At 36.0% G+C, this 19555-nt stretch overlaps 3 protein-coding genes across 4 annotated transcripts in view; 1 reads left to right on the top strand and 2 right to left on the bottom strand.

Moving 5' to 3' along the window:
• The window catches only part of csgalnact1a (chondroitin sulfate N-acetylgalactosaminyltransferase 1a), a 41838-nt gene extending 34363 nt beyond the window's left edge, over window positions 1-7475 (bottom strand). The window contains exon 1 of the mRNA XM_052567822.1: window positions 7322-7475. The gene's annotated coding sequence lies outside the window, so the exon portion shown is untranslated. The remainder of the gene's footprint in view (window positions 1-7321) is intronic.
• A 2884-nt stretch (window positions 7476-10359) lies between these two features.
• Window positions 10360-13364, top strand: hvcn1 (hydrogen voltage-gated channel 1). 2 transcript variants are annotated; one of them, XM_052567820.1, is made up of 6 exons: window positions 10360-10526; window positions 11530-11737; window positions 11833-11937; window positions 12062-12293; window positions 12787-12899; window positions 12984-13364. In XM_052567820.1, exons 2-6 carry the CDS (start codon window positions 11558-11560, stop codon window positions 13038-13040), a joined length of 687 nt encoding a protein of 228 aa, XP_052423780.1. In that variant the 5' UTR covers window positions 10360-10526; window positions 11530-11557; the 3' UTR covers window positions 13041-13364. The 2 variants fall into 2 exon arrangements, with proteins under 2 accessions (XP_052423780.1, XP_052423781.1); XM_052567821.1 differs by having other exon boundaries at window positions 10513-10660.
• A 128-nt stretch (window positions 13365-13492) lies between these two features.
• On the bottom strand, window positions 13493-19310 carry tctn1 (tectonic family member 1). Its single transcript, XM_052567816.1, has 14 exons — window positions 18945-19310; window positions 18756-18870; window positions 18013-18146; window positions 17631-17779; window positions 16601-16703; window positions 16281-16393; window positions 16179-16199; window positions 15959-16096; window positions 15740-15865; window positions 15507-15595; window positions 14711-14848; window positions 14435-14588; window positions 14100-14231; window positions 13493-13814 (listed from the first exon to the last, which is right to left on the bottom strand). Exons 1-14 carry the CDS (start codon window positions 19258-19260, stop codon window positions 13668-13670), a joined length of 1875 nt encoding a protein of 624 aa, XP_052423776.1. The 5' UTR covers window positions 19261-19310; the 3' UTR covers window positions 13493-13667.
• Window positions 19311-19555: the final 245 nt, after the last annotated feature.

Raw genomic sequence — 19555 nt, 5'->3', positions numbered from 1 at the left:
CACTTTCCTTTAAACTGTCAATGCTTATATAAATAATGGATGCCTCGGATTGTGTAACAGAGCAATACTGCAGAATCACGACTTTTTTTCTATGATTCTTGTATCTGCTGTCCTCTTCTCCTTCATTAAAAGACATCATCAGCATTCCCTGGAGGGTTGAAGAGATGTCTTTGAAGAAGAACTGTCTGAACCGGCTAATTTAACAAGGTGGGATATCCAGATAGAGAAAAAGAGAGGCCACAGACGCACAAGCCAAGTCAAGCACTGCTGTTTCACTGCTGCATTAGACTACAGAGAAAGCAATTCCAGGTGTTGCTCGTGTTCGGTTCACGGAAAACACAGGGGGGACGAGAGGCTGAGGGGATGGAAGGCGAATAACGTGGAGAAACAGGGAATGAGAGAAACAGAGCAGAAGAGAGAGAAAGGCCTCTTTGATGTCCTTCAGGGCCTCAGGTGATTCTCATTCCCCTTAATTAAGTTGAATCTCCTCATGTGCAACCCAGATCATACCTACCATATGGCCTGCTTTGAAAATCAACAGGAAACTGGGTTCACAAGCCTTTTTATGACTGTTTGTGACACATTTCTGAGTGAAACAGGATGTTTAATGAGAAAAAAGGAGTGTGGGACTTGGTTTCATCAGGAATTGATTCATTTGGACAATACTGGTTCAATAGGATAATATAGCTTGTTATTCATGTAGATAAAGAAAAAAGTTTAATCTTACCCAGCGTTTGTGCAGTTTTATAGTTATATATTGTTGTTAACTTAGCAACATGCCAATGTTAAACTTCATGAGTCAAATCTTTATAAGGTACAGAATTTTGTTTTATAATTATTCTAATTAAAACAGACTGTTTGGAGTCCCTCATTATTAGCTTAGCAACATGCTAACTCCAAATTCTGTCTGAACTGAATTTTTACATTTTCTAACATACCACATTTGGGCTTGCAGTTAGTGACTGAAATCATTATTATTTTTGTTTGTTTGTTTTTTTCACAGAAAAAACTAAAGCTCGTATCTTTTTTGGCACATGGTTATCTGTCCACATTGCTGACCCTTTGTAGATTATCCATATTGTGGGAACGTAATATATGCTAAAACAATTCAAATGTCATCAGAGAAGCACTAATTAAATGTCAGTGATTTCAGTCAATGATTTTGGCCCTCCAAAACTATTTCGTCCAAATATGTTCTGTTGCCAAAATGCATGTGTATCACTTTTTATAACATTCACTGCTTATTTAAAACCAAATGCAGATAAAATAGTTATAATCAAAAATCCAATTAATATATCACTTATTTTAACATTTCTGATAAAATGTTATTTGTTAGCCCATTGTTAAGTTTGCAACATGCATAGCGTCCCTGTAGCTCAATTGGTAGAGCATTGCGTTATCAAGCGCAAGGTTGGGGGTTTGATTCCCCGGGAACACATGATAGGTAAAAATGTATAGCCTGAATGCACTGTAAGTTGCTTTTATCCAAAGCGTCTGCTAAATGCACACATTTAATTACATTTTTAATTTAACATGCTAATGCAAACTCTTCTGAAATTACATTTGAATGAGTTGAAAGTTGTTGCCTGTGAATTGCGTTAGAAATGGTCAATTTGGAGGTTTATTTTCTCTAAGAATACTGTCTTAAATGGCAGCTATGTATGCAGCAGACAGAAAGAAAGTGTAGTTTTAGAAACAGAGCCTATTTGACTGGTAGTCGGAGGAAAGGGGTTGATGACGTCAGTGGAAAACTCATTTCAGAGGAGAAGCAAGTTTTAAGTTCATGAAGACAAACATTGTTCTTCTACAGAATAGCAAGCACCAACGAACCATTCACAATGAGAGCAGGAATTTGAGTAAGGAATATACATTTTGATTTAATTTAGTCTTTAACCCAACCCTGTCCTTAAACACACCCCTTCATACACAACCACCATTCATACTCCGTCTGTTACCCACACACAACAAATCACTTTAAAAACAGACCACGGCCTCTCATTACGACAACATATCTGCACCTCCTTCAATTTAAGGTTTCCGAGACCCAGCTCCAGCTGCCTCTTAATTCAAGCCGCTTCATATTTACTGTGTCAAAAAATATGAACAATACGCCCTCAAAACACTTCACAGAGGAGGAAAATTAGAGGACACTTGTCTTCATTCCATGCAGTCTTTGAAGGACAAACTTAAGGATCTGTCATTCAGACCTCATATCCAAACAAACTACAAGTGTTTTAATACAGCACATAGCACATTGCTGTATACATGTGTGGAAGGATGCATTATAAAAATACGTATTTAAGTGTCTAGAATGAGTGCTGACAGACTTTGGTTTAGCCAGTAGCCACACGTTTCCCACATCTGAGCCACAACTGATGGGCACTTGTTCATAAAAAAAAATTCTCAACCCTGAAGTCTTTATAAAACAAAAAACAAAAATGCCCTTGAACAAGAGCTGCGGGAACAGCAAATCCTGCTCATTTGTCTAACAAGTGGTTCTTGATTCAGATGACTTGAGTCTAGAACTAACAATAAACAATGGCTGTGTTCATAATTGCATACTGTCTTTCAATTTCTGCTGAATTGATTATGTTTTGTGCACCATATGCATTGATGTACTGAATGCATGAATGGCCGAAATGTGCAGTATACAACATAGAACACGGAGGAATACTGTATCCCATAATGCATTGCTCTTGACTTGATCCTCCATTTCCAACATAATGAATAAACATAATATCATGTGCATTTACTATCTTTCACTATTTGATGAGACTAATTTGGATTTGCAGGCCAATTAACAAAAATGATCTCCAAGATCACTCATTATGCCATGTGATGACAAAAAATAAATAGGTCATTTCAAACTTCTATGAGTGTCTTTCTTCTGTGGAAAATAAGAGTTTATTTTCTAAGAAATGTGTATTTGTTACTGTATTTATATTTTTTTCATATTGTGGAAGTCATTGGTTTCAAAGTTGTTTGGCTTTCATTATGTCCTAGTCATAATGAAAGAGTTTACATTTTTTGGGTAAACAGTCCTTTTAAATGTATCAAACTACCGTCTGAACTATTTATTGTTGAATATTGCTAAATCAAAAATTGCCACAAAGGCTTTCTTGTACATTAATATACTATGAATCCAAGCTAAATATAATATTTACGAGTAATGCAGTGTAACTCGTCAGGCTGATTTTTAATTTTCTCCTCTTTATAAAAGCTTTGTGGCAAGCCTCAATTGACCAAATGCTTCTTTCAGCCCAAAACAGCAGGACAGCTCATTCCCATAGAAAACACATAGTTGAGGACACCTAGTCACCATAGCAATCTCCTCAACAGGATGGGAGGCCTGTATTGACAGATCTTTAACATGAGATGGACACCAGATCCAACCTCTCGGAGCAAGAGAGGAATCTACAACATATTCAACATGAAGAGCAAAGAGAATTGATAGAAGCAGTGATGATATAAGAGTGCAGGAACTGCAGATACATTTAACATGTTGCATAAAATAACTTAAAGGGATAGATCACCATAAAAAATTAATTTGTATAATTTACCCTTTTGTTGTGGAACAAAACAGAAGATATTTTGAAAAATGTTTTTTTCCATGCTATGTCTGCACGATATTGCAATATAATAATTTAAAGAAATTTTCCAGTATCGTACAGTATTTTTATTTTACAGAATCATTAATATATATATATATATATATATATATATATATATATATATATATATATATATATATATATATATATATATTAGGGGTGTAACAGTTCACAAAATTCACGGTTCGGTTCGATACGATACACTGATGTCACGGTTCGGTACGTTTTAGATACAGCAAAATGTAAAAACATCTCAACTTTTCAGAATGCCGCAAGCGCACCGCGGGTCATGTGACAAGAACTAACCAATCAGCTTCATCCTTTCCCGTAACAACGTTGAAAGCTCAGCCAAGATGAAGGAACAGCTGATCATAGTTGTATATGGATTGCAGTTTTGAAATAAATTTAGTAGCAGAGCTAGCCTACTGCAAGCGATTTTTAGAGCTGCAAATCCATTTATCCTTTGCTGAAATTTCTGCGTATTCATGGAGAGAGCACGTCATAGTTGCTTAGCAAAGACAGACGCCTCAGGGGCGCAACTGCCCGAGCGCTTTGGAAAGGAGGAGAAAGACGCGCCTAGCGTTTTCCACGCGTTTTTAGGCGTGATATGTGAACGCCCCTAAGGCGCTCGCTCACTCAGCACGCGCTGAAGGCTCATTGCAAATTGTCTAATGCGTTTAACAGACCAGAAATAGAAGATCCTCCAATAACCAACAGGTCTGGTGTTTGGATGCACTTTGGATTCCCTGTAAGCTATATCATAACCATATAAGTTGGTGTTTTTTTCTTCTTCGGGAGTGTCAGGGGCGTTGCCTGTTACGTCGTTTGGGTTATTGGGCTACCTTGTTGAACACATATCATTATATTTCACTTATATATAATTAATTAGTTCAACAAACCGTTCAGTACATAATGCATATATATATATATATATATATATATATATATATATATATATATATATAAAAAATACATTTTCAATTTTTTTCCTAAATCTTGCCATTGTAAAAAAATTAATTCACAATTAAAAAAAATTAAACTAAATAATATTTTTGTAGCATTTTTTTAATATATATATATATATATATATATATATATAATACATTAATTTACTTTATTTACTTTTTTTTACACTCTCCAAAATCACCTCACTAATTCTAGAATTATTTAATTTAACTTTTTTTTTTATAATAATGATTAAAGTAATCTGATAAAAATTCTGATATTACCTCATATCCCAATATTATATATAGACAAATATATATATATATATATATAGATGAAACAGTGATGATGTTTTTGTGGGTGGGGCCTACCTGGTGGCAGACTTTTTTATGATTATAGATTATATCTCACAATCCTGATAAGGAAAAACAACTCGTCATTCTCTCTTTGATGTCAGTATTCTATAAAAATGATTTGCATTCCGATTCTGACATCAAAAGGCACAACAATAAATTTTCTCTCTTATTCCATGTATTTTACCCATTTCCCTGCACTTGTTTTTCTGCCACCACCATAAGCACGCAGCTGCAAGGGTCAAAACTGTGACGTCTACTCTAAATTGGTCGACTGCAGAAAAATAAAAAAATCATTGGTTCCCACTGACTTTCATTGTATAAATTTTAAAAAATAAATAAGTTGGGTGAACTACTGCTCAAAAATCATTCTGCATAATTTCTGTGCCACTACCACTCCAAATCCAAAAATGAATGCAAACATAATGTCTGTCTGAATAAGATAAATACTCTGCCTCTCTTCCATTATTTGGACAAACAGCCTTTTCTTCCCCAAACTCACACTACTGGCTGAGCCAGCCTTATTATGTATGATTTCTTGGTGCTACTGTGCAAAAATCACACTATTTCACCTTCAGCCTCCATTTAGATTAGAAGATTTAGATAAGCCTTTGAATTTGCATGCCAGTAATGTCAGGGAATTAGCACTGGTTTGTTTTACTGCTGCATACTGTATAATAAACACATACAGACTACTGCAAACATTACAGATATTCCAAACCCAGAATAGACAAGGAAACAGTAGATCATATTAATAAGCCTGAATGAGTACATGAGAGAAAGTGGGCATTAGTGCATGGAAAAAAATGAAATAATCAGAGAGCAGAGCAGGCATTACTATTACAAACTCATCATCAGTATGGCAAAATAAACAGAGACTGGAATTAAAATTGAGTTTTGATTTAAAGCTGCCATTGTCCAAGGAGTTTGAGGTCTAGACATGAAGCAGCTGAATTCCCCCAGTATCTATTATGAATAAAATCACTATTTAACTAATGTCCCATACCATGCTTTGAGCAATACCCATCATTCTGTTAACATAGAGGAAGCAGATTCAGTTTGGCAGACAGCCCAACTGTTAAAAAGAAAAAATTCTTGAGAACTTCTGGAGGATGTTTTAAGTTGCATTTTCTTTTCAGAGCAAATGATCAAATCAAACCTGATTTAAACAGCTGCTAGGAAAGCCTGTGTGCTTTTAAGTGTGCGAAAATCATGTTTGGCAAAAAAGGCAGTCAGTTACATTACTCTGCACAGACACACTACAGTTTTAAAGGTCTGTAAGATTGTTTAATTTTGAATTTATTTTTTGCTGAATTTTATTCAGCATGTCTTTAAAGACATTAATAATGACATTAAGATTGCAAAAAAATTAAGTTTGAATTTTCTATCCTTCAAAGAATCCCGAAACAAAGTTAAATCTGTTTTCAGCATTTATTATATAAGAAATGTTTCTTTAGCAGCAAATCTGCATTTCAGAATGATTTCTGAAGGATCGCGTGACACTGAAGACTGCAGGAATTATGCTGAAAATTCAGCTTTACATCACGGGAATAAAATTAATTAACATTGAAAACATTATTTTACAGTGTAATATTATTTGCAGTTTTTACAAATAAACAGTCTTGATGAGCATACAAGACTACAAAAACATTTACAATAATCTTACAAAGCCCAGACCTTTGAAGAGTACACTGAATGCACTAAAGTTCCTGAGATGTCTGAATGATCTGCCAAGACTGTTCAAATCTTGCTCCTTACAGCGCTCAGATAACTCCTCTATACAAGTGCACATTCAATATCTGAAAGTCAGTTTCTGTTTAGTCACATACACTAGGCTACTAAAAGCAACTGCACACCACATTTATTGCCCCAGATGAAAGATTCAGTTCATTTACCACACTATTGATCCTATAGTGGAACATGGTCTCACTGTATGGGGTAAGTGGTCATAATGGAACCTCCACCATTAAACAGCCTTCAGATGCTTTACAGCTAAATTACAGCAGTTATGAAACACAAAACATGAAACAGCAAAAAAGTTTGACATATTACACATGTATGTTACACTGTTCAACTTTTCTTCATTGCATAGTCTGAATGTTGCCTGTGATTTAATTATTGATTTGTTTACAATTTTATGTGTGTGTGAATATTATGTCATTTGAGTACGGAGGACTAAGATGGTTTATAACCTACAGCAAGGCAAGCCTTTATTTAACTGGACTTTGTACTCAAATGTCTTAAGATGATATCATTGTAACAACTTCCTCAAGTGACAACCAGCCCTAGTGTTCTCTCATATATATTACCATTCAATAACTACTCATAACAGAATGAAAGACTGACTGACAGGATGAATATATGACACGCCAATGCTTCTCTGATGTCCTGAGTGTGAGGAATATGGCTTACCAACATCACAGAGAAGAAGAGATGTGACAGCGTGAGACTCCTCCAGATCAGCGCGCTCTGTGCTGCAGCAGCATGCGGTGGAAAGTGAGTGGAGAAGCGGCGAGCCACTAAGTGTTTCTCTCCCGGCGAAACCGGATCCTCCGGTCCACCCCGCCCCGCCCCGAGCTGCCACCGCCTCCCCGCCTCCAGCGCGCGCATAAAGACTGCGTTGTTACCTGCAGCCGAGTCCGACACGCTCCTGAGTCCTGAAGCCCCGCGCGCGTCTCTGGCAACAGAAACTTGTTTATCTGCAGGATTCGTTCCGTCGAGCGACGGTTTCTTCTGTTTATTAATTCTGCCTTGCACTCTTTGTATGCCTCTGTTTATAAGTAAGCCAAAATAGCAAACCCAAATAGATCGCAGCCTTGCCCAGCCGGCACATGACCGACCTTCAACGTTGAAATATGGTTGAAATAAAGTTAGTTGTGGTTTCAACGTTGAAAAGACGGCTGGGTGGTTTTTAGTGATGTGATGTTTTTATACAACAGTTCTAAAAAGTAAGTACTCTGTTAATTAACTGAGTTTCCAACAAATGGTGAAGTTAGCTCATATTTTTCTTATCCACAAAAAAAAAAAAAAATGAAGCATCAATTTTTGCGTCACCAAGCACGAAAGCCGGACTGGAGCAGTACAAGCGTGGACTGGCTCAAGTTGTGGGAATTTTGCGTGAAGGCAGAAGATTTTCTCATGCAGCTTCGCAAGGAGTTCGTGTTTTCTCGTAAACCTGCAGTGCGAACAGAAAGCTCTTTGAAAGAGTGACTTCTGTGTGCGCTACACTACCCATTAATTTTTTTTAAAATTATTATTATTTTTTACATTTTTACCGACATTTCGCTAATGTTACCACATTTTAAAGGGATAGTCCACCCAGAAATTAAAATCGTCGCAACATTTTTTGCAAATCCAGATATGATTTTTTCAGACAAAATAATACATAATCTATCTCTGTGAGTCCATATAATGTAACATTTACAAGGTGTTAAGCCTGTTGTGAAAAGTGATGGTTCTCTGAGCTTCCACATCATTTCTTCTGTAAGTTTCTGTTGTGTAAATTTGCTGATCTTCACAGCGTGCTTACAGCTGGCCAGAAGCGATAATATAGAGTTTAAAATATTAGTGTTTTTTCTCATATACACCTATCATTTCACTTCAGAAGACACTGATCCGTCAGCTGGAGTTGTGTTGGTTACCGTCCTGTTCGTTTTGCATTTTTTCTGAAGCATCCACTTTGACAGACCCATCCACTTGCAAAATGGCTCATATTTTTTCGCAAAATTGCCATTTGTGTTTCACAGGAGAGAGAAAGTCATATACATTTAGGGAGGACATGAGTGAGTAAATGATGAGAGAAATTTCATTTTTGGGTGGAGTATCCCTTTAAAAAAGTTCTGTTATCACTCCATTCCTGGTTTTGCATTAAATGAATAAACTGTTTATTAAATGATTCAAGCATACTTATTCTATCAGGTAACCTGTTTTTCACAGTAACATATTCACCGAGTTTGGGTGTCTGGACTGCTCTGTATGGACCCTATTCATACCAATTAAGGAACACTTGAGGCTATTCATGCCATTCTGTTGAGGTCTATTTTGAGTTTTACCCAGTTTGGATCAAGATGGTTGTGCTTTCTTGGACTTATCTGTAGATAGACATATATTTATAAAGCTAGTAGTTGGCAGTAAAATTTGTTTGACCTTTGGTTTTGAATTGCTAGTCTGATTAAACTGGAAACAATGTGTAGAACAGGAATGAAAAGTCCTTTCAGTCCCTTTTTTTCTTTTCAATCCAGTAGCTAAACAGTGCCCTCTACTGGCAAGCAACAGTGACACATCCTCAAATATTTTCACCCATAAACTTTAACATGCCATTAATAAACTTTTAAGGTGTTATGAGTAACATTAAGTATGCAAAATAACCACTTTTTATTTCAAATAACTTTTGATTGAAAATAAAATAGAAATAAGTGAGTATAAGGATATATATTTGCCTTAAAAACCAGCAAAAATGAACTGTACACATTTATGTGGTCCACATATTTGGGAGAGCTGGTTGCTGTAATGAGAGTTTCTACCCTTTCAGATCGAGTATTACTTGATTTACATTTTTGTCTGGCACCCAGTTATATGCCACCAACAAACAACAAACGAATAAATGCTCATTATGGTGTACAAATCAGCTGCACAAAGCTTTTCCCATCCTTGAGATACAGAGGGGACTCACACCGAGCTGAAAACAATGTTGACAGGCTGTAAAGGGTTTCAAAGGTCAACCACAGAATTGGCTAATTTATGTTACTTGATCTCCGGCCAGTGTGACTGTAACAAAATGTGAGCTATGGGAGCCGTGGCATTCAGAGAGGGGAACATTGGTTAGTTAGTGTTGTAACTTGGTAACAAGCATGCTTAAACAGGGGACACAGGCCACTTTAGCCTGTATGAGAAATGTACAATATCGGACCCCATGGACCTTGTACGGATGTATGGACAAAACCAGACATTTTTCAAAGCATTTTCTTTGTATTCTGTGGAATAAAAATGCATACACGGTCAGAACAAACACAGATGTGCTCTAAATTTAATGAAGAATGTCTGTGGAGTATTTTTACGTCATACCACAAATTTAACTTTGGATTTAAGCCATATTCTCTCTATATTTGGTGCCTTGGGTCATCGTCCTGCAGACCTCGACGTCATTTCTCCTAAAATTACACATTTTTGGTTGCCCAATGTTTCAGGACAGCCTGATCTCAGGAGTGTCTGTTCTGTATTTGCTAATCCCAATCTATCTATCTATCTATCTATCTATCTATCTATCTATCTATCTATCTATCTATCTATCTATCTATCTATCTATCTATCTATCTATCTATCTATTTCAGCCTTGAAACTACCTTTCCATTTAGTTATTCAGTTCTCAATTAAAACCTTACCATGTTTAAAATGTTAAAATAATCCATCGTTTGATTAGTCTACTTCTTCAGGTCACTATTATCTGGTCCCATTTGGGAAAGCTCTTCCATGTCACTTCCTTCAGGCTGCATCCTGTGCAGAGGATTACGTTCATGACTGAAGTAGAGGCGGTGTTTAGGGTCAAAGTTTGTTTACCCTAAATTGTTGCTCCCAAAAACTGCGTCAGCCGTTAGCAACAGTTTCAGCAACCGAACAGGTAAATAGTCTACTCATTTTGAACAATTTTAACTTTTCGTTCCTTTTAGACTGAGTGTGCACAGTGTTATTTTTTTTATTTTTTTTTTTTTGTGAAATTAGAATTAAAGTGTTCAGACAGCGTTTGCATAAAAGGTAATATATTTTCTTACGTTTAGGCTTCTCGTTCTATATTCGAAGAAGTGTGTGTAAATTCGCCGACTTAAATGTTCAAATATTGCAGGAAATCACGAGTTAAGATGCATGTGTAACAATAGACAGAAAAAAAACCTGCCACATATTTTTATGAGATCTGCTGCACTGTTGTATAAATTGTTTGGCATTATTTCTTAGCTTAAGATCTCCGTCGATGATATTTATTTTGAAGATAGTGGCATGCAATACTTTTTATAGAAGGTAAAAAGTTTGAAATCACGCCGTTTAAAGTGTGACTGTTTTAACAGATTTTAGATTTGATTACCTACATGTGTTTTTCCTCTTCATTTGTGTGAATTCGCTATTTGTATTTGAGTAGCTAACAAACACAATAAAACAAGAGCCAGGCAAGAATAATCAAATATAACATACAAACTAAAGATTTTAATCAATTAGTTGTTCTCAGGATTTATTTATTTATCAGGTTGTGACAAGTTAACTCTTATGTTTTAATGTTATTTATTTAGAATATATTTAGAATATGTTTCGTTCACTGTTTTGTTTAATACTGTTCAACTGTTAATGTTTAGATCTTGAAAATGAAGCCAGTAATTGGGCCTCTAATAGCTGGTTCCATAAGACAATAGCCTATGCCTGCTATTGGCTTACTATTTCTTGTTATAGTGTTATCGTTAAATGATGTATATTTCTGGAACAAGATTGTAGGGTATGTGTCTGTACATACATTTAAATGCCCTGAGAAATATTCCCTTGCTCTAGCCCCTGTATCACCTACATTTGGTTCTTGCCGTCTCAGTTATTGAATGTATAATTCAAATACAAATGACAAAGTATACATTTTCTGTTAGTGTTCAACTCATGTGATCCCCAAGAAAAATGTCCCGTTTTCTGAGGCATTTCACAGCGGTGGGTGATGAGCAGAACCCCGACACACAGAGGCACGACGAGGAGCCCCAGGATCCCAGTGAAGACCTGGAGCTGGCCACAGGACAGCAGCTGGGACAGCTCAGCTTCAGGGACTCCCTACGCCACCTCTACAGTACAGAGAGGTTCCAGGTAAATGTCTAAACTCTTTATTTGTATATGTATATAGATATAGAATGCTATTTACATGATTGAAAATAACCGTGAACTGTTATTTTGTCGATTAGATTGTTGTTGTTTGCTTGGTCGTCTTGGATGCCATTTTTGTTCTGTGCGAGTTGCTTATTGACTTGTCTATCGTTCAAGCAGATCATCACAGAATTGCTCCGCATGTGAGTCCGCTTCAGAAACCTAGTCAGCATAAAAACATGTCATATTTCTGTTGACACATGACACATTATGTCAGCGATTATTCTTTGATTATCCTCAATCCAGATTTTCCTGCCTTCATTCCAGGTATTCCACTATCTCAGTCTCGCCCTTCTCACATTCTTCATGGTGGAACTGTCTGGAAAAATCTTTGCCTATCGTTTAGAATTCCTCCACCATAAGTTTGAGGTGTTTGATGGGATTGTGGTGGTGGTATCCTTCATCCTGGATATTGTATATATCTCAAAGGAAGATGCATTTGATGCCATGGGGCTTCTGATCTTGCTCAGGTTGTGGAGAGTGGCTAGGATCATAAATGGTACGGAATTATTTTGTCCCAGCAACTAAATATTCGAACTTCAGTTTGGATCAGACAAAAATATTAAAGTACTGTGTACATAAATTATTTCGTGACGGAATTAATTTTCACATTGCAAATGTGTAATCAAGTCAAAAACTTCAGTAAAATATAAAACTATTTATTGATGATATTTATTAAGTTAAACTTTGTAACAACTGAAAATCATGAAAAATGTTCTGGTATGTTTAACCTACCAAACTGCTGGTGTTCGTAATGATTGTTTCACGATGCTCATAGTCTAAACCTGGGGGTTCATCAAGGTTCAGTACTTGGTCCATTTTACTTAAATAATTAAGATAATTAATTATATGTTTGTATATTATCACTAAACATCTGTATCTCTATGGATAAAATTAATGTAAGTTTTACTTCTGGAACCCAGTTGTTGCATTATCCTCTAATATCCACTTATACTTTTATTTGCCTTTCTTTCTTGTTTGCACTCTTATAGGTATCATTTTGTCTGTGAAAAATCGGGCCCATCACAAAGTTCAGAAAATAAAGGAGATCAATGAAAACCTTGTTCATCAAGTCAATGAACTTCAAGAGCGGAACACAAAAATGGTGAGTAGCTCTTGTTAAACATGAGAAATGATTCCTTTTATTACTTATTAAATTGATAGTTGTTTTAATTTTATCTTTCATCAGGATCAAGAAAATACAAGGCTTCGTGGGATCTTAAAACAGCACTGCATTGAATTTTGATGCTCCAAGGCATAAAAAGAGAAATCTATAAACTACACAAGTTATATATACTGGAATATTAAACTTGCCTCAATAGATTGTAAAATGACTGATTTTTATTCTGAATCTCTTTTTTCCAAAATCGTTATCAGTATTGTTGTTTTATCTATGAAGTGTACATTTAATGTTTACTCATTATAAATGTGAATGTGTTTGAGCAACTGAAAGCCAAGAAATAAATATTTTGTAAATGAGATGAAATATTAATAGATTTTACAATGGATTGCACAAAATTTCTGTTCTTAAATGTTTTAGTGAGTTTTGAGTAAATATTATAACAAATGATTGTTCATTCCTCATTTTGTGCATGTCTTTGCACTGAAATTGAATTTCACTGACTGTATACACACACATACATACATATACTATATATACCACTATTGTTCCACCATCAGTCCACTAGTATGAAAATATCTATTATAAAATATTTATAAAAAAAAATGTGAATCAGTGCATTATATACAAATGACTAGACAATAAATATACACTATAACTTCAAGTAAAACAATTCTTTCAAAGAATTCTTTCAAAGAAACATGGTTATCTCTTTCATGTGGTTGCCAAAAGAGATAAAAATGAAATATTTCATTATACAAATGGAAAGAAAAAGTCAAAGGGTAGTTTAGCATCAATTGTAGGAGGAACTTTGAATCCTGGACTGGCAGGTGCAGACACATCAACAAAACTCACTGAGCTTCTGACAGACAGAAGACCATTGGCACTGGTAAGGAGGGCCTAAAACAAAAAAAGGTTCTAGTGTTAACTTTATATCTAATTTCACATGAAATCTGCAATGACTTTATGAAAGACCTAAAATTTAGGGTAATATTGAGCCATGCTCAATGTGATAAACTCCCATTAAGTTGAATGTGTTAAAAACACTTTATGGGCATTCACTGTATGTTGACCTTCAAAACTATTTTAACTGTTATAAGAGAAATGAGTTTGTGTTTACTCAATACGACTATTACATAATTGCAGAAAGTCACGATGAACCATGTTCTGCAAGGTTTAATTTACCAAACTGCTGGTGTTAGTGAGGATTGTCTCCATGACGCTCACAATCTGAGCCTGGGGGTTCACCAAGGTTCCGTACTTGGTCCATTTTACTTCAAGATGGTAAGACAGTGGTATGCTGCAAGCCTGTGTACCCTTGGGAAACCATAAAAAGAGTGAAGCAAGACATTCATTAGAAGAAAATAACAGTGGTTTACAAATCAGCTTTGCATCATCATGGTGACCACGAGCCAAGTTTACATGTCAACATATCCTCTAACTTGAACACTTCTCTTTCACTTCAGCACCAGTTATCCATGCCACACAAAGAGGAAAATAATAATAAGTAGGCTGTTTACCAATGCTATGGTTTGGTTCTGTATTTGAACCCAGTCCAGGAGGTTTTGAGGCAAGGAATTCCCAAATGAGGCTACATGGTCCGGAAAGCTCTGGCCTTTTAGTGTCCACAAAATTACTTCAGATACCAGAGAACAATTAACTCCATCGGACAACCTACAGGAAGGGAGGACATTAATGCACATAAAATAGCAATGGTGATGAATATTACATAATTGATTGTTGTTGGACAACACTTGTCTAATTCACGAAAACAAATCATTATAATAGCCTCTTACTTCATAGTGCAGCCTGATACCATGTCAATCCCAAACAAGACAGGGGTGCGCCCAAATGACCCAGACAAGCAATCCTGATCTCCAGAGTTTTGGAGGATAGTGAGTGATCCTTTTGGGTTAGCAGACTGGACTATCCCAGTAAAACAGGGGTCAAGGACTGTTCCACAAAGATGGATGCTTTGATAGACAACAGGCTTTGCTTTTATTATTAAAATCTATAATGGAAATGAAAAAGTAGCACACTTGTGAAATAATCTCAAAACCTTTATAGGGGATTAAAATGAATAATACTAAGATCTATCTTTATCACCACATCTATCTTAGGTGCAGAATTTTGTAATTTGTATTAATATTTTTCATGACGACATTAATTACTAATTACTGACATTAATTATTAACATGTTGCCATACACACAACATATGGGGTATTTTTTAGAAACCATAGACAATATTAAAAACTAAAGTTTGAAATTCCACCAATACACATATTGCTATTATTATTATTAACTTGGACATACTTACTGAATACAATTAATCGATTCAAATTTTGATTAGTTTTAAAAATATCCAAAACGCTGTGGTGGACATTTTTGCAGATGTATGGCAAAACATTTGCTTTGATGTTTTTGTTAATTGTTTTAGTTGCCCTGAACTTAGTTAAGGAAAATATGTCTTGTACTTATCAGGGAATAAATTGTTGATGTTCCTTGCTAATGAAAATGTAGTGTAATGATGTAATTGTTTATGTTTCATCACAAAGGAGACATCTATCCAAAGAGTTTATGATAAAGGATATTCTGCTGTTCTTGTCCCAGCCACTAGGGGCCGTCCCACCACATAGCCAGGATTGCCACTAAATTGCAACCCTGGGGTGCTCAAGATGTCCTGATAACGGATGGACACAAAACCATTACTTCATATTTGTAAAATAAATGAAATGTAAAATATTTTACAATACTTAAATAAAATGATACATTTGAAATAAATACAATTCTTTAAAGAAAATATGAAGAGTGTAGAATGAAACACCTGCAAGAATGTAATCTGAAACTCTTGCTGAATGGGCACCATAACGCTTTTAATGGCTCCCAGCAGAACTGATGCTGTCGCATTCAGGATTTCCCCAGCTTCACTGTATTTGAACGTGTACTTCACCTGACGTAAAAGTTACGATTTTGTTATCAGTTTATGATTACTGACACTTTTCAGATTTTTGAGAGACTAGTAACATATTCATTATGTGCACACCTGCAGTACAACATTGTTGCAGATGTCACCAGACTCCAGAAGCACAGGAATATAAGACGCAAAGTCAGCTGGGTCCACCGGTGTCTGTGTGCCCTCTAAAGACTGCAGAGTAATGGCTGCAACCTCCACACCAATGACCTCCGGTAACAAACAGAAAGCATGTCAAATTAATAAGAGGATTCAATGTTTTTAATGCCAACAGTAGATCACAGAAACTTACTTTAGCTTCCTGGATCTTCCCCTAGAATAAAAAAACAAGAGTTGTTAAATAGCATAATAACAATAAAACTCTTTGCAAAATGAGAAGTGCTGAAGAACTCACAGAACGGATGTTGAAATTAATGTACGTTTCCAAGCGCAGAGCTTCTAGTGTTTCACAATCTTGCACCAAATCAAAGCTCCTCATACATCTGCTCGTCTGGTCCTTCAGAAAACCTGTAAAACATCAGGGTAATCTATGTTTAGCAACAGACTATCCAACAGGAAAGCATCACTAAAACTCAAACCCCTGCACAACACACTGCTGCAGATAGAAATGTAACCTCTAACCATGAAGCTTGTTGTTGCTATTAAAATGGCTCAATAATTCAACTAGCATTGTGGCCGCAACTGTTTGGACATGCAGCATGAACATTTTCTTACCAGCAGGGTTTGCGTCTAAGCAGTGAGCTGTTCCTGCGGAGGCAGGAAAGGTGAAGAATTCCTGCTCTTCAGTCTTATTCACTGTTTGAATGACTTCTCCATACTGAGACAGAACAGAGACACAAACATTGCTTAACCCAATCAAAACTACTGGATCATATTTTGACCTCTACATTATCAACTTGGATCAAAAGTTTCCCTGATTATCCATAAATCATTTTTTAGAAAAATCATGCTGAAATGTGAGTAACAATTGTGATCCATTAGGAAATCTGAGAAACGTGTTTTTTTTGTTCGTCTCTCAGTCTTCATTATATTGCATTGCATTTTATGTTTTGCCCCACAATAAAACATACAAAGTTTTGATAATAAAACAGATCATTCATATAGCACATTACTAAGGCATATTATTGGTATATATTCAGCTGGCACTTTGTAATAAAAAATCTGACTAATTTGCATGCTATTATAACATATCTATTTTTTTCTACCATATAAACATCAGCAACTGTATGAGATTGCTAATTTTTTTACACATTTTTAGGCATCTGAATAAAACTGGGATGTTTTTTCACTTCAAGTTTGAGCTCAATATTCTCATTATTAGCCATAAAAGCCTGAAAACTATTTTAAGATTATGTCTTCAATAAACTGTTCCATTAAAAAAACCTACTGATTCATATGCTTTCGAGGGATAAACAGTGGTGACAAAGGTGATTCAAAAGGTGATTATATGGAAAATGGATGAACAATAATCCGATTATTCTAAATTAAAACTATGCTTTCCTCTTTCCTCCATCCTGACATCTAAGAAATCAATATGTTTTCTGATAAAAGGAAAACATTGACAGAGAGAGCAAAATATTAAATCAGTAGAAGCACTGAAGGGTTACAATCATATTAAATCCTACTCTGCGATGTTTTCTATTAAACCTGATGCTAACATAAGTGTCAGAACAAACTCATCCAGATTATCATTGGACATGGTACGCTATGCCCCAGAAAACTATCAAATGTTCAAAAACTTTACCTGGTATCCTGATGAATTTCCCATATCAGGGCTTTGAAGTGCATTGGTCACACTCGAGCGGCCAAAGAATCCCCAAAATCGACCAAAAACGGAGTCAAAATTCTCCTCAGTGGGAACTTCTGGTGTAGGTAATGACAAACCTTGTTCAGCTAAAAAAAGGAACCAAGGATGAATGATTGAACTGATTGAAAACATTTGCTTGTAAACACAGCCTGTCTAAATAAGGGTTCACAGCTCGATCATGAATTAATATATATCATAAATGCATTTTAAAAGGTGGTATAAAGAATGTGTATAATAGCTTAATAATGACATTCAAAACTCTGGAGTTTTTTACTCTTAACTCTAAAGACTTCAAAATGGCATAAAAGGATTCCCATACATTTAGTAGACTGAATACAGGAGACATCCGGGTCGACGTCTCGCTGGACAGTGGACGGGACACTAGATAAACCCTCTTGTGTAGAGCCCAGGGTATACACAGATGAATCCTGGAGGCACAGTCTGGGCTCATTACTGAATAAACAATAGAGCAGAGTAACACATCAGGATTTCATGTTAATCACTGTCAGTAGTAGCAGTATATTCTTATTTAATGCCATGTCAGCATCTAAAGCTATCGCTGTCAGTTACCAAATACATAATCAAACCAGAGAATGTCCCATCATAAATATTTTCTACCATCTGATCCTCAAATTATCAGATAATGCAAAACTTTAACACTGAACTCAACTTCTGAGACTCAAACTTTGTTTTCAATTCATATTTAAATACCAGGAAAAAAAATGATATTTTTAAATTTATAATTATAGATATGCTACTTGGTATATATGAGAGAAAATTTCAGGTAAATACTTAAATTATTTTATTTCTTATAATACTTTATATGAGAAACTATATTTGATAGTATAAGTAAAAAAATTGGTTCATCCAAAATTCCACTGATGAAAGAAAATAATATAATTATGGAAAGAAAATAGATGACCGACTTTTCAATTTTGAGTGAAATATTCAATTGGATGTTACTTATTTTTTACTTTATATTATATATGTACATGGTATGTGTTAACCCTTTCTCCAGAGGATTTCATCTACTATCGTAGTTTCTTCTGGACACAAGCTGACCTGACTGTCTCTGTTGTGCAGTCAGTGATCAGGGCCAGCTCAGAGCAGTCCGGGTCACAGCAGCACTCTCTGTCGCACTGACCCTTCTGAAGATCGCACAGACACGACTGAGAGGCTGAGGAGAAACAGACACGGGTAAACAAGCACACTTTATAAGGCATCACATATAGATTACGGTGTGCATCTAACCGTCGGTAACCGGAGGTTGCGTGGCTGTAGCGGCTCGCGGGGACTTGGGGCTCGTGTCGGGGACGGAGCTCTCCGAGGACTCGCTCTGATCCGGGAACTCCGTCACGGATTCGGGAGTCCAGGCTGCTGGAGCTGGGAAGATCTCCGGCGTTTCACTGACTCCCAGATCCCTGAAATCAAGCGATTCGTTTCGATCAGCAGACGTGTCGTCTGTGTCTCCGAGTGTGATATTAACGTTTCCCGTAGTGTTCGTGTCTTCAATGCATAGCGCGGTATCTAAATATATCAAAATAATAAGACAACACAACACCGCCATGCTTGGATACAGCGCGTTGTCATCGGTATCCAGGAAGTGAGATGCATTGTGGGATTGCGAGTGAAGGCTGCATATCCCATTAAACCATTAAACCCCAAACAACAGATTGTTTCTGTCATCCGCTAAAAGACGTTTTCAAACATTTTTAGGTTTTAAAATGTATTTTCAAATATTCAAGTCGTTATTGTGGTAAATGTATAAAATAAAAATATTAATGAGTCGCTTTTTTATAAATAGTACTTGTATAAATAAATTCGTGACATCCTTGATAAAGTATTAGTATGGAATGTAAGAG

Source organism: Carassius gibelio, chromosome B10 (assembly GCF_023724105.1).
Source record: "Carassius gibelio isolate Cgi1373 ecotype wild population from Czech Republic chromosome B10, carGib1.2-hapl.c, whole genome shotgun sequence".
Lineage (NCBI taxonomy): Eukaryota > Metazoa > Chordata > Actinopteri > Cypriniformes > Cyprinidae > Carassius > Carassius gibelio.
The sequence above is the reverse complement of the archived record's forward strand: the minus strand, read 5'-3'. Positions and strand labels throughout refer to the sequence as shown.

Bases quoted from the DNA above. Each gene is read 5' to 3' on its own strand.
- hvcn1 (XM_052567820.1), top strand. From the start codon at position 11,558: ATGTCCCGTTTTCTGAGGCATTTCACAGCGGTGGGTGATGAGCAGAAC. The intron at 11,738-11,832 runs GTAAATGTCTAA...TTTGTCGATTAG, and splicing joins ACAGTACAGAGAGGTTCCAG to ATTGTTGTTGTTTGCTTGGT. The intron at 12,900-12,983 runs GTGAGTAGCTCT...ATCTTTCATCAG, and splicing joins AAGAGCGGAACACAAAAATG to GATCAAGAAAATACAAGGCT.
- tctn1 (XM_052567816.1), bottom strand. From the start codon at position 19,260: ATGGCGGTGTTGTGTTGTCTTATTATTTTGATATATTTAGATACCGCG. The intron at 16,200-16,280 runs GTGAGTTCTTCA...TTTTTATTCTAG, and splicing joins TTAATTTCAACATCCGTTCT to GGGAAGATCCAGGAAGCTAA. The intron at 14,232-14,434 runs GTAAACAGCCTA...TGGTTTCCCAAG, and splicing joins AGAACCAAACCATAGCATTG to GGTACACAGGCTTGCAGCAT.